This window comes from Polypterus senegalus, chromosome 18 (assembly GCF_016835505.1).
Source record: "Polypterus senegalus isolate Bchr_013 chromosome 18, ASM1683550v1, whole genome shotgun sequence".
In the NCBI taxonomy this organism is placed as follows: Eukaryota; Metazoa; Chordata; class Cladistia; order Polypteriformes; family Polypteridae; genus Polypterus; species Polypterus senegalus.
Window position 1 is genome coordinate 6,002,509 of NC_053171.1, and position 14,901 is coordinate 6,017,409.

The following is a 14,901-nucleotide window of genomic DNA, read 5'->3' on the forward strand; positions in this document are numbered from 1 at the left end:
AGAAGATGTTCAAAAAAAAAAGTGCCACATTTTTGATCGGACGTATAAATCAGGTTCTGATTTTATGATCGATTTTTCAGGTTTTAAGACCCGACTTATATATGAGCATATACGGTAATTGTTAAGCAAATTTCCAACATATACTTGGAAAAATCCACTTTGTTTTTCAATTGTAATTAGCTGGTTGTAGCAACGAGTGATTTCAGATTCTATTTCTGATTAGCTTCAGCTGCAGCTTGGCATTATGATGACGCATGTCAAGGTAACCTTGACACACAATAAATATAGTATCACTGAGCAAGGTTTACTTTAGCTTTCTGAAAAAAGAAACATCTCTTAGACAAATGATCAATTAAAGTTGTAACTTGCTTGTAGATACTTTAATGCCTGCCTTATGCATATGAAAAGGTAATTTTAATGAGTTAAAATACATTAGTGGCAGCACTAGTAGACACTTCACAAGAAGGCTTCAAGATCCACTTACTGTCTAAGCAATTGCCGTCCTTGTTTCCAAGTGAGCTGGCTGTTCTGAGGTACTGCGGGGACTTCTGTCTCTTTGGTTTCTTCTAGAAGTAAAAGGAAAGCATGCAAGTAGGCAAACTGCACTTCAGGCCCACATTTCACAGTCCCTTACATAACACAGTAAATCATCTAATTAGTAAAAATGACTTTAATATATATACTCAACATATTTACTTACGTTTATTTAAACTGCCAAGCAGCATTTATTAAACAAATAACTTACATATGTTTTTCTAGTACAGTAACATCACTGTAATTACTTCTTTAATCTAAACATTTTGGTAGTGTAATGCCAAATCTAAAGACTCAAATTCAAAAGTGAAGGTTTTATTTCCCAGTCGACCTTAATATAAATTTGCTGCTTGCAAAAACTTGTTGTAGAAGCAGTGCCTGTACTGGTATAACACCACCTGCTTTGCAAATATGATGACAGTCATGGCAATTATAATGCTAAAGATGTGTTGGACAGAGACACCTTTGGGTAGTTAAATTAGCAGAGGATATGGACATAAATATGATCATATAAATTATTTTTTTTTATTGTTGGCTTATGAAAGTCCAATTTGCGTGTTCATTAAATGGAGGATTACTAGGGCAGAACTGTAGTTGCAGGACTTTCCTCTGTATCAGCCAAAATGTTGTGCGAGTGCTCGCTTTGCTCTGAACATGTGCACTATTTTCACATACAGTACGTGTAAACTATGACATCTTAGGATGCAGCCCAATCTGTTCCGCGAATGCGTGACATTTTGCCACAGTACAAAATATTTAGTCTTAAAGCTGGACTGTACTGAGGAAAGGTTTGTCTTTACTAAGAAATACATCTTTCATGAGGAGAAGTTAACTCAAGTTTAGTCAGGAAGAGGGAACAAAGTGACCCACACTATGTGCTCAAAAACTTTAACAATCAAACCTATGGTAACTAGGCTAATATTTTCTAGTATAGATCTAGTGGTGATAAGTGTATCTTCATGTGCATCTGCCTTGATTTCAATGGAGCTTATTCCACGTGCTGACACACAGAAGATAAGAGCAGATCAGTTTTTCATTTTTATATAAACACATGTGATCAAGTGTGAAGGGGGAGCCATAAAATATAATTACTTTGATGGGTGGAGTACTTCAATGTGAACATATCCCCAATGATAACACAGGGAACACTTGTTTCATTTTACAGAATCTAAGTTTCTTTTGAAGATTATGAGGGACTATCAAAAACTTTCGAGTGTGAAAATGTATGAGGAATATCCTACTAGTAATGCCCCTTTAAAAAAAAAAAAAAAAAAGAGATACCTGAACTTGAGATCTCCATCACCGGCACTGCTCTTCACATCTGAAGAATAGGGTTGGGATGGGGTCTCTTGAAACCCACTAATTAACATTCACATTACTGCAGAGTACACCGCTTAACAAACACACACCTTCGTATGCTTACAAATTTGGTGTTTGTATCTACTTGTGAACCTGTCACAGCATTATACCAAACAAAAGTGAACAGAAATTCATTATATATAAATAAATGGATGGAGCCAGAAGCTGTGGTGTAATTATGATGAACATAAGGGGCGAAAAAAGTCAATATGTGAATAAGATTGCCAGAAAGAAGCTATTTGTGGATGTCTGCATTTAGTAAACTTAAAAGCTAGGTGGCAATACAAGTGGTTATGGCCTGGTGCCATACACAGCTGAATGGTGTCCAAGAACACTTTGAACCAAGCATGGAGCAACTGCTCCAAAGAGCAATACCTGTATTTCTATTAAAAAAAGATACATCCAATGTCTTATTTTCAAATAAATTATTTTATGCAGTGTAAGAAGCGCGTTTTTTTTAAATTGGTATTGTCAAGTTTGGGTCACAGAATTGCTTCAGAGACAGGAAGGCAAGTCCATGTTTTATTACTGTATAGAGAAGGAGGGCACAGTCTCAAGACTTCATTCAGAATAGGAGCTTTGGGGAGCTGCGGCACGGGCGATTGTCGCAACTTCAGGTTAGAAGAACACCAATGGCTCAGAATCACTGCTGTGGCAGACGTGGTAAGCCTGATCCTGCAGAAGACAACCAATGGCAGGTATCGTAGCAGAGGCACTTCACAAATGTGTGGAGATCAGTGGCTACGGTGGTCTACATTTGTCTCTCTCCGCTGTCGTAGCACTCAATATACAATGTACAAATTAACTACTAAGCTTCAGTTACCCTGTGATAATGAACTACTGAAATGACAGCAGCAAGTTTAGCTTTTGGTTTTCACTCAGCAACAAGTCTTGTACTCAGTGTCTCATGCTCTCTCCTTAAAACACATGGGGCTGGAGGAATTGGGGGGCTGGTGTTTTAGGAAGAAGGTATGTGGGTGGAGTCTTTGCAGCACAGGATTTGGTGGCTATTCACTACACATTTTTGAAAGGTTGTCCCCAGACATGTATTCTTTTTTGAGAATTACGTCTGGCTCTGCTAGACTAGAGTCCACGTGAATGAAACAATCATGAAGCACTTAGACAAAGGAAAATAAAAGACTTGCTGGACTGTATAGTTGAGATTTATTTTAACAGATTAGCTTTTGTATGTACTGTGAAACAGTGGGAGCATCTCCATCCAAGACAAGGAGAAAATTGTTAAGCCACTTACCACAAGACCTAGTCACAAACTACCTTCTCTGATGCCATTTGTCATCATTGAAGCAACGGTCATTCTTTAATGACCGTGAAGAGCTGAGGTGCAGGGCCTGTGCTGCTCAACAAGGTTATTTGAGTTATACCTTTTTAAATTAGTTTTTTTTTTTTTAAATTCTCTACCGTTTTAACTGTTTTACTGTTTCATTTTCAGATTAGTTTCAGTTTAGTTTTATAAAATTTTGAACATTTCTATTTAAGTTTTTAGTTTTGTGATTTACCTTAATTTGCCTTTATTTACTTTTACTTTTAAAATGGCCATCCAATGGAGATTAAGGAATCTATGCTGTGCTTACAGAGCAAAGGAATTGCAGATACAAGTTGATGTGGCCATGAAGTTCTTTTTGCTCAAGCCATTTATACAGAGAGTTACTTGTATTTTCTAAATAAAATGTGTGCCTCTTGTGCTGTAGCCGTGTCCACTTGCTCAAAGAGCAGGGAGTTGCATACGTTAGCACAGAGCATTTTAAACTAGTGGATTAAACACTTCACAGGGCCTTATGACCCCACAGCTCACAGTCTCCAAGGCATTCAATAAGCTGCTGTTTCTGTGCACCTTCTTTGTTCTGGTGTTCAGTCGCCTGAGGTGACCTGACAGCAGTCAAGTTATGTTTGTTAAACAACACCATTATTTTACCTTCTTTCTCAGGTTTGTCTCTTTTTAGCAAGTCACAGTCCTGAAGCCACTTACAGACTTCTTTATCAAAGCAATTCAAGTGTATTATTAAATCAGTCAGGTTCTTTCACTTCAATTGAGTTCCACAAACCAATCATTGATAGCACACTTGCTCTTGTTACTGTCATTGTCACTCTTTAGGTATTTCCAAGAAAGGATCTTCCTGACCAAATTCTTTGTTGTTGTGGATGCTCAAAAACATACTCCGTCTAGGCATCTGACAACCATCCTTGCTCATTAGGCCGTACAGCCATTGTTAACGAAAAGAAAGTTACAGTCAATAGCAGTGTTCCCTCTAAGGACATTTTTAATATTATGCAATGTAATTACTTATTCATATTTCATCTAAAATGTGTATGTATTCCAGGACATACTTAAAAATGTATTTATTAAAATGACAGGTTTATCAAACTATTCGGGCAGAAACAAGGTGGTGTACCATGTCAGCCATTATGGATGTAGTGAGAAATTAAGCAAAATGACCCCTTTTATTGGCTAACTATAAAGATTACAAGATGCAAGTTTACGAGGCCTGAATTACCTCAAAAGCTTCCATATTGTAATCTTTCTAGTTAGTCAATAAAAGGGGTCATTTTGCTTAACCTCTCACTACAGGCAGAAATAATGTATTTATTCAATCCTTCAAGTACAACGGATATACTGGCAACCACAAAAAAAAAAGCAATTTACCATTTTAATTGGTGAATTACAGACCAGTAGATCAGAACATTGAGAATCACTTACACTTGACTTCAAATTGCTACAAATCACAACTCTGAATGTATATAAAAAATAAAGTGGGCGAGAGGGCTGTGACAGTGACATAAAAAGAATAAAAGCCCAAGACCGAGGAGTGCAATGGGAATTAAGGCCAAAAGTTGCTAACCTGGGCAAGACAGGGTGATGGCCAATAAAGCCACCCGTTTCCATGTTTAATCGCCAATCATATAAGAGCTATTTAAAAGAAGCAAAACCTGACCAATCAGATATTGTGGGAATGGAAACCTCAGGTTGATGTCATAAAGCACATTAGTTGGTCTTCAAGACTGCTTCCTATAAACATTTATACTGTAAACATGCATACATTTTAATAGTGAAACTAAATTTATATACACAGTCCACTCTAAACAGATACTTTATCAGCTTGAATTATTTTAAAGACATACCTGAATCATAACTTGGCATCTTCAAGTCCCCTTGATTTAATTCAGTGCCATATTTTAATTTATGATATTTTGCCCTAAGAGCAAAGGGTACCAAAACAAAAATTTTAAGACATTGCAATTTTTGTGATAAAATAATTTAAAATATTCACTAAAAAGTACACCCTAGGGAATTATACAAATAGCTTGACTTAAAAAAGCATATGAAAGCACAAACAACCTAAAGTTAAATAAAAAATAAAGAGTGAAAATATAAGATTTAGTTAGGTCGCCAGTTCATTCCCCACCCTGTGATTGAGAGCAACCCATTGAAAGTCATTTAATCTTCCTGTGCCCTAACTGAAAACATAAGTCATGTGCCAAAGTAAATGTTGATCAATTTAAAGAGCATAAAGAGAATATACTGTATAAAAATATAAAAGACACTTTCAGAAAAAGCAATGGAAAACAAGTCTTAATTACTGAAGGTAGATGCCAGCTTGTGCAGGAAGGGATAACCAGAAAAGTTTTCCTTAGAAAACTTCCAACATATTCACATTATACAATTTAAAGTAACAGAGAAAAATGAAGAAAACACATCAGTAAAGATCAATTTTTATCTCATAAAAAAAAAAATAATGAGGGTCAAAAAGAACATTTTCAGTGATTTGGGACACTGAATGGACGCTTCTAATTCATTACATGTTTGCACTGTCAACACAGTTACCTGGACGGAAACACGCTATCGCCACACGGCATCAGAATTTTCAAAGTGTTTTTTTTTTTTGCAAAAGCGCAAACGAAACTCAGTGTGAGGAAATCATCACCCAATGCTGACAAGTTAAAATGCTTACGGCACTCAGCCGTCCAAATAACAAACTGCAATATCCATCTTAGCCTCAAAGATTAGATACGAGTGGGCACAGTCAGAATGGAATGGCAGTAATTAAGGGTAGCGGCTTTTTAACTCTTCTTTAAAATGATGAGACACAAAAAAAAAACAAAAAAGAGATGGAAAGGAGTGTAGAACATATTGTAATAAACTTAATGACACCTGAACAAATTATTTGAAACAGATCAAATTAGAACCGGATATTATTTAACAGAAATATGTTAAATAATAAAAAAACTGTTTTATCTAATTTACTGCAAAAATGCTCTTAAAAATGCCTATAAAGATGGACATTTTAAATAGTGTTTATACTTACAGGATACACTTACCTTTCTTGTTTTAATGCATATTCTAACATTTTTATTCTTCGTACTAGATCATTCTTTAAATTTTCTTGACCCTTTCTTTCTCCTTGAAGGAAAGCTATTCGAGCCTGAAAAAGATCAAAAATACGGTTACTTGTTTAAGGTACTAATTGGAGAACAAAACACACTGCAAATACAAACTTGGTGAAACATCCAATGTGGTGCACTCCTACGAGTACTTGGGGGTCTATGCTAATCACTGGTTGGACTGGAGGAGTTATATAAGAAGGGGCAGAGCAGGCTGATTTTTCTTATGAGACTGCAGTCGTTTAATGAGGGAAGTGACATCCTTCACATCTTTTACAACTCTGTGTGCTGGACATCAGGAGAGGCCCACCAAAGGAACAAGTTAAATAAAAGGGCAAGCTCAGTTATGAGACACGCTCTGGACCCCTGGACGGCTAAGCAAAGGAGATAATTAAAACAAAACTAGTGCCATTATGAACAATGCTGCACATCCTCACTGTGACACACGAACACCGAAGACTTTCATCCAATGAGATATTTAGCGGAAGTGTGTCAAGAAATGCGACTGGGACTTATTTATACCAACGGTAGTATGCCTGTATCCTGCCTAACTGGGACTGGGGCAGGTTATTTTATGAATATTTTTTTTTTATTTTGATTCCAAATCATGGGATTTTATCACATAAACTGTACTGGTCTTAAAATCAAATGATGGCGCCTGTCAAAAGAGATGCAAGACAAGATAGACATGGCTACTGCAGTAGGTACCTTTCCCCTTATAAGCAAACAGGCCTAAAAATGGGAGCAGAGCAACTCAGCACAAGAATTTAAATGACACTAACATGTTCTGGCCCAGGACTTATTTGCCTTTAAAATAATTCACTACATGTATCTGACAAAAAAAAAACAAGAAAAATAACCCATTATTAGTAAACTCTATATAGTCAAAGTTTAACCTGAAAAATGTTGCAAGACCCCTCACATTCTCCACTCAACAAGTAACTAAACGCACGAGGACTGCAGCTCAGCTCAGACTTGTACACTGCATTCACTTTTATTAACTCAGAAAATCCAAAGGTTACCCAGACCAAGCCACTACTTTTCAGAGACATCTTCCCTGGGTCACAGGTTCTAGTAATGTTCTCTGGAACACAATCTTTGCTTATTTATCAAACATTTTTGGGATCACAACAATGTCTAATTCTCTAAAATCTCTATTTGGAATAACACCCGATCAGACTGCTTAACAAAGAGACCATTGTGTTAGCGTGCAGTACAATGCTAGGAAATTGCATTATTTTGCTCAGCTGGAAAATTCCTATTTCACCTAAAAAAAAAAAAAAAAAGAAAATGATATACTGTTTTACAATCCAAACACTTTTTAGAATCTGGCAGTTACTTGTCAAAGCTGTTGTTAATGACCTGCGCATGCTCAACTACTGCTAACCTTTTTGATATTTCAGTATCTGAAATGTTTTACTTAATGTTTGTCTAACTGGGTAAAGGGTCTCTGACCTGATCTCCATGAAGCAAAGCAGTTATTCTAAATGATTTCTAAGATATGGAATGAGACAAAACCTTGAAGTGATAAAAGCATAAAGTGTAAAAAATGGGACACCTCTTACAGGTCACTCCAAATAAGATAAGTGCCACCAAATATACAAAATCATCAGACTTTATTTATAGAACGCGCCATTGGCTATATTCACAATTACCAAGTTTACACGGCAGAGGAGGACTCAACAATCGTTATGAAAAATAAGCCAATTTATTACTAGCAAAATTAATTCTCTCTTTGTATCACTGTGAAGATTCTTGATAGCAACTTACTAGCAGGAAACAGTCTTTCTGTGATCAAACTTTTATCCACAAAGTATAAATTGTAAACAATTACAACAGCTCACAAAAGGGTACATTATAATATACCAATAAAACACCCACCCCTTATACAAAAACAGCCATGGAGTGCAAGGCACAACAGAAAAAAAAACTAAAGTAGTAATTAAATAAGCTAAGTGAATTTTGGTATGCCATTTCTCTCTATATGACTTAAGACAAGTTGCGAGGCTGACTGCCAGTTTAGTGATAGACCAACCACTAATGTGTGCTGCAGAGGATTCAAGCAAAATAAGAGTAAAAAAAATGTTTTCAATAAATCAAAAGATAATAAACTAGGAGATTTCCAGCAAGAGGCTAAGGCTAAGTTTGCAGCAATTGTGCTTAAAGAGAAAAACCTTTGCTGAAAGGAGAAAGAGAGACAGCAGAAAAGTCCAGAAGAAGAAATAATTGAGGCAATAATGGAATTTTATATCAGGGAATAGAGGAGAGAAGTTTTGACACATTACCTCAAAGAACTGCGGGACACTCCCAGAACATGTGTAAAAATGTACCTCGAGACTTATAAGAACACAGGGAGCACAGAGGGTCAGCTGATAATCCCACACCAAAGCGTCTGCGGGGTGTCAGAAACAAAGGGTGTACAAAGTTGAATTGAGTATGTGGGGTTCTTAGATGCGAAGGTAATGTTCTTAAAAAATTATATTCCAGCCAAGAATAGTAAGAGAGAGAAAATCACACTCCTAAACCAAACTAACAGGTAATGTTATCTCTACAACATGGAGGCAGGCTTTGTTTTAGGGGCCAGAGACTCAATAAAGGAAAGCAAAGGATGAAAGGGTAAAAAAGATGAGACCAAAACACAGCAAGAGCGACGAACAGACCTAATTTAAATAAAAAAGAAGATGGAATAGAGAAATCTTAGTGACTGCAACGTTTGGAGAGGAAACGGCGTCTTGAAGCACAAACCAACTTAACTACAAAGCTGCTAGGACAACGTGAACTTGTATCGTCAACTATTCTTATCAATGGAACATTTCACACAAACCACCTAAAGGTCTGCCAGGCAGATGCAGGAACTGCAGATGCTTAGAAACAAAAGGATCCTCACAGGAAAGAGTGCGGCAATTCTGCGAGTTGTATAAAACTTTGTAACTACTGAAATCAGTTTAATTCTCTTAAGGAAATAATTCTAGAGAACAGCATTGGCTGACTGCTGCATTTTACTTTGGCATCATCACTGGCAGAAAACAATGGCCATGTAACAGATGACATAAAGCTGCGTTTGGTGATAAATAGGACTCTCATGTTGTCACTCAAATGCATGACGATTGGATCACCTGTATGGAGGTGCTGTAAGCATAGACTATCGCGCTGTTAAACTCTAGATTTTTTTTATCTTTATAAATACATTTGTAAATTCTAATTAATTATTGACTGCGTGTTAGGTCTTATCCTGGGAAAGGTTGCCAGGTTGACTTAGCTCCATACAAACATGCCATCAATACCCAGTGAAGGCAAATTGATGCTTTGACCATGTGGATCCACACTTGGCATTTTCTCTGCATGCACATTTTGACATCAATGCCTGAAGGTGAACATGCCTGGGGAAATGGCCAATCAGTGTCTGAATAGACTTGTATGCTTTGACGATGTGCGCACCACAAATTCTGAAAACACAAATGTTTTTGTGGAGTAGCAAAAGTCTGCATGTGCAAATCACTTTACCAAATTTCATAAGACTTTACCATTACTAGAAATAATTCTGTAAAAATATACAGCAACGTGTAAACGCTAACACAGAAGTGCAAACATGGTGTTAAATTACAGAGACTCAAAACTGGCAGATTTGATTCTCTTATTGTTGGAGTATTCTGTGGAGAACTGGATTGTCCGGTGGACTGCAATCTGCCTCTAGAATGTCTACAGGCCTAGCAGAAAGGCTCAGCAATTTACTCCATTTTTACATTTATGGAGGAGGTTGGTGCTTAGACGTTGGGCGGTAGGGTTTCATATGTGAAGCATGCGTTCTGTATCTTTCAAAGCTGACCCTCTCATTGTGTACACACACTCAAGTCTCTTTCTCTCTGCTACAGCAGGTCTGATGAAACACGAAGTATATAAAGTAGATGAGCACTTGTTTATTTAGCAAAATCAATTCAAAAGAATTAAGAAGAGGATTCTAAGCAGTGCATGCGGTGAACTCTGTTCCACTAAATGAGGCTATTTACGCAGCTCAGAGTATGACAGTTATTAGTTAGCGTGTATGTGCACTCAACTCCAAAAGGACTCAGGTCAGCTTTATTCCTATAGCACAGTTAACATAACTACAGGTTGTCCAAAGCGCTTTACTGAAAAAACACATCATCAAGTTAAAAAATCACAGTCCCTAGAATCTAAAACCTAATAAATATAAATACAAACAAATAAATAACTAAAACAAACTATACACAATATTAATACATAAAAATCTTACATTTCAAGAATACACTTTACTATGAGCCAAATGTCAGGGAATAAAAAAAAAAAAAAAGAGAGGTTCTTAATTGAAATTTGTAGCTATTAATTGAGGGAACAACTCTTACTTCATACAGCTGAGTGTCCACAGCTGCAAAAGTACAGGCACCCATAAGCCTCCACTGTGTACTCAGAATACGCAATGCTAACAGATCTGAGGACTTGAGAGCCCTGGATGATAAGTATGAGGCAGCGTGCTCAACAACATCGTCAAATTCACCCTATACTCTATTGAAAGCCAGTGCAGGGAAGCCAAAGCGGATGTGAAAAGATCATTTTTAGGTGACAGTCAACACCCTTGCAGACACATTTCAGAACTAACTGGAGGTGGGATAAAGATAATCGACAGACACCAGCATAAAGAGAACTGCAGTAATCGAGGGGTGAGGAGGCTTTGCAGGTCATTATATGACAACAGACTTTAGTAAGGGCCAAAAAAAATCCCAAAACTTGACCCCAGCATTTATCTGCTTATCAAATTTAAGTTCAGTTATGAAGCATAACACCTACATTTCTTACATGAAATCTAATATGTGAAGTCAATGGTACCAGAATGTTTGCAATTATATTCGTAGATGCAGGAGCACCAGAGTAACCTCAATCTGGGATTTATTTAACTGGAGAAAATGTGCTGCATCCCAACATTTAGTATCCATAATGCACTGTAAAAAGGAAGTAATTGAAACCTTCTCACCAGATTTTAAACAAAGGTATATTTGGGAATCATCAGCATAGTAGTGATATGCAATACTACAGTTTCGTAGAATGCTACAAAGTGACAACATGTGAAAAGAGAAAAGAACGGGTCCCAAAATTGATCCCTGTGGGACCCTACATGTGACAGGAGCTACAGAGAGCAATGAGTCTATACAGCAAACTCTAAGAAGTAACTGACCCTTATAAGGAAGGACTATGCTTACAAATGTTGATCATTCTTTTACCGAGTAATTCAACATACTTTCAAAATGGCGGGACACCCTGGGGTGCCACTAAAAACATTTAAAACAGCAGAAAATGAGGTCACTTTAAGTCATTAGTACATGAAATGACTGATAGACAGATAAGTACTAAAACCACACGGAACAGACTCATGGGCTCCTGGATACTTTTGTTCAGAAAGCTGTACTTCAGTAGGAACAAACAGAGAAAAACACTTTAATTTTAAAACTTAAGAGTTTGTGCTTTTAATGTTTTAAAAACTAAAAATTTTCTTTTATGAAAACTAAAATATCGAACCATCATAATGCATTGAATTCCTGTAAGCAGAAAAGGCAGCCCAGCTGAAAGTTGCACCATATGTGGTAATGATGGTTAAAGCAGCAAGTGCTCATGGACATCAATGGCAACTATACATGATGGTACTGAAGCTGTGCAGTGGAGAGCAAGCAGGTGCGTGTCAGGACATAATGACACGTCCTACTGTGACGACTCTGAGAATTAAACCTGTTTAGTCTCAAGCAGAGGAGACTGTGACAACCTTTAAGAAAAATCTGGATAAGATATTGGGACAGCTTAACTTTAGCTAAACAAACAAGCTCGATGAACTGATTGGTCATTTGAACTGAATGGTCTCCTCTCATTTGTTAAATTTCTTAGGTCTTCTTTTTCTTGTAAATATTCTTGTATTCACCATTTCATGTCCCAATTCCACGTAAGTCCTAACACTTCTTTTTTAGTGTTCTTACACTATATCCAGTCACTAAAGTGTGCTTCTCCTCTTCTTTGTTAGCTCACACCTCAACTTTAACCTCCCTGCTGCTTCAGTGGTTGTGTTATTAAAGGTATAACTGCCAGTGAGAGAACACTAACAGTATTTGAAAGTTCTGACCCTGTGTGTGTAACTACAGCATCAGAAAAGCGAGGATGAAACTTAAAAGCCACTTTACCTGGGACAGTCGGGTGGCTGCTTTCTAGGACACTCGGCTAGATTCAGGTGTGCAAATTTCATTCATAGAATCAACCAGCAGTTTGTCAAGGAGACTACGGTGAAATTACTTCATCTGTAAAGTGCACAGTGATTTGAAATGAGGGTAGGAGGTGGGTGTCACTTGGGTAGTTATTTTTAGGTTTTTTTTTTAGTTTTTGTTTTTTAAACAGTTCTCAAATCAGTTATAGATTTTAAACATTTTTAACTCACATCTCTAAAGTGTACACGTAGCCACCATTCAATTTGTGTAAAATGAAGTACGGTGCCATCCATAATGTTTGCAACAAAGACCCATTCTTCCTTGATTTTTTCCTCTGCTCCACAGTTTAAAACGACAAAACAAACAATTCTGATGTAATTCAAATGGACATTGATGACTTTCAATTAAGGGTATTTGCAGACATTTTGGTCAAACCTGTAATGCCAGTCGTCCCAATTATTATAGTGCCCTGAAATCAGGGGACCACATATAAAAGTGTTGTCATTTGTACATGGTGAGACTGATATGTATGCAAATCTCCTTAAATGTCTGAATTGTTTGATTTGTAATTTTAAAGTGTTGGAGCAGAGGGGGAAAAAAAAAAAATCAAAGAAAAACGTGTCTTTGTCCCAGACATTATGGAGGATACTGTATATGTGAGTGCTTATGTTTCACTGCTGTCCTCTAGCATCCAACTTTACTCTCCAATCCAAACTGCCTCTCTCCAAGTTTGTTTATGGAATTCCGGGCTAGTCAGGCCTTTTCCTGAAGGCCATCGCTATGTCCTTCCTGTACCTGGCAGCTCTTTGTCACAGTAGCTGTTAGATATTTAGGAGAACCAGTCTTCATGGAGGTGTGCCAAAAGAACAGAGTGGAGTTTCCCAAAACTGACTACACTTAAACTGGCCATAGGGAGGGAAAAAGAACCCTACATTTTCTCATGTTTGAAAAAAATAACATTCGAGACAGACAAAAAGGAATGCTTACATGGCATTATGTCTTACTGCGTCGAAATGACTTAGCAAAATGCAATGACATGACAGCAAAACTGACGATACATGACATGATTTCTCCCCTTGGTGGAAGCTTCTAGACAGTTTTCAAAGATGTAAGGATAGGTTTTACTTTGACCAATTACATCTGTTACTGTAAAACGCACTACTGTCCATTCAGGTTAAGTTGGTTTACTCCACACATCAAGATAGCAATTTAAACGCAGTACACCTCTTCCTAGTGGAGCAATCAAATGCCAAGATCAAGGCCTACAGGGCTATCAGTCCTCAGCAGCTGAAACAGACACACAATCAGGGTGCTGCTTAAGACCCAGAAACTACTGACATACTGTGCTTTGACAGATTCACAAAGCCTGTAACGCAAGCATAAAACCCATTCTGCAAATCAAAAACTAAAAACAATGCATTTGGACTTGAATGCTGGGGGGTTATTCTAAAATGAGAACAACAAAACCAGCTTCAGTTCCCCTCTGACAGAAATAAAAAACACTTAATTATTGAACCAATTCAGTTAAAGATTAAACTTCAGAAGACATTCAGAGGGAATTTGACTCGAGGCATGAAAGAATCAAGAGAAAAATTAATTTTCCCAAAAACAAAGCATTTATCATTTCATTAAACTGCATCACGGCAGCGACAATCAGCACGTGCACCAGGTTTAGAAGATGTCCACACTCACTACTATGTTTTCATTAAGGGAATGGAGCTTTTCAACAAAAACAATCTGTCCACACTGGTGTCTTCACATAGTTTACAGAAGTACTTCCAGCCGCACTACAAGAACTAACAATGCTTATGCTGTAGCTGTTTGCCTAAACAGGGCATACACGTGTCGGTGGAAACAGGAAGAGGAAGTGCCTTCAATCGATGACAGTCATTCAATTGTAACTTTTGTTTACACATGGAAAACAGCAACGGTGAATCCCAAAAACAAAAAAACTGATCAACTGTTTGGAATGATGACAAGTCAGAATTGTTATTTAAAGCAGCACACAAGTACACAGTGAGCAAAGCGGTTAAAAACCATTAAACGACTTTTACAGCAATTTTCATTCGTAGCCTTCATTTACATAACCTTAATCATTTGGAGGCACACTCATGTGACGCTGGTTATCTACTGTGACACATCCATTGACCAAGACCAGCTAGTCTGCGATTGGCTAAAATCAAACAGGTTCATATCCCTCATTAGTCAAAGGGGCAGCCTGTATACGCAGGTGATCTGATAACAAAATAATGATCATTTGGAAGAACAACACACAGAATGCAGCAACAAGGAATAAATGGCATTCATGCTTTGAACCTCACAAACACGAGAGAAGCTCGTCTGTCTGATGTTTTACATAATTAAATTAAATAAATAATTGTGAATTTCCCCTTGGGATTAATAAAGTATC

At 37.3% G+C, this 14,901-nt stretch overlaps 1 protein-coding gene across 1 annotated transcript in view; it reads right to left on the reverse strand.

The window, feature by feature from the left end:
• strn3 (striatin, calmodulin binding protein 3) overlaps positions 1 to 14,901 on the reverse strand; it is a 127,869-nt gene that overhangs the window by 60,612 nt on the left and 52,356 nt on the right. The window contains 3 exon segments of the mRNA XM_039741231.1: positions 485 to 566; positions 5,032 to 5,105; positions 6,229 to 6,332. Of these exon segments, the coding sequence (XP_039597165.1) occupies positions 485 to 566; positions 5,032 to 5,105; positions 6,229 to 6,332 (260 nt within the window).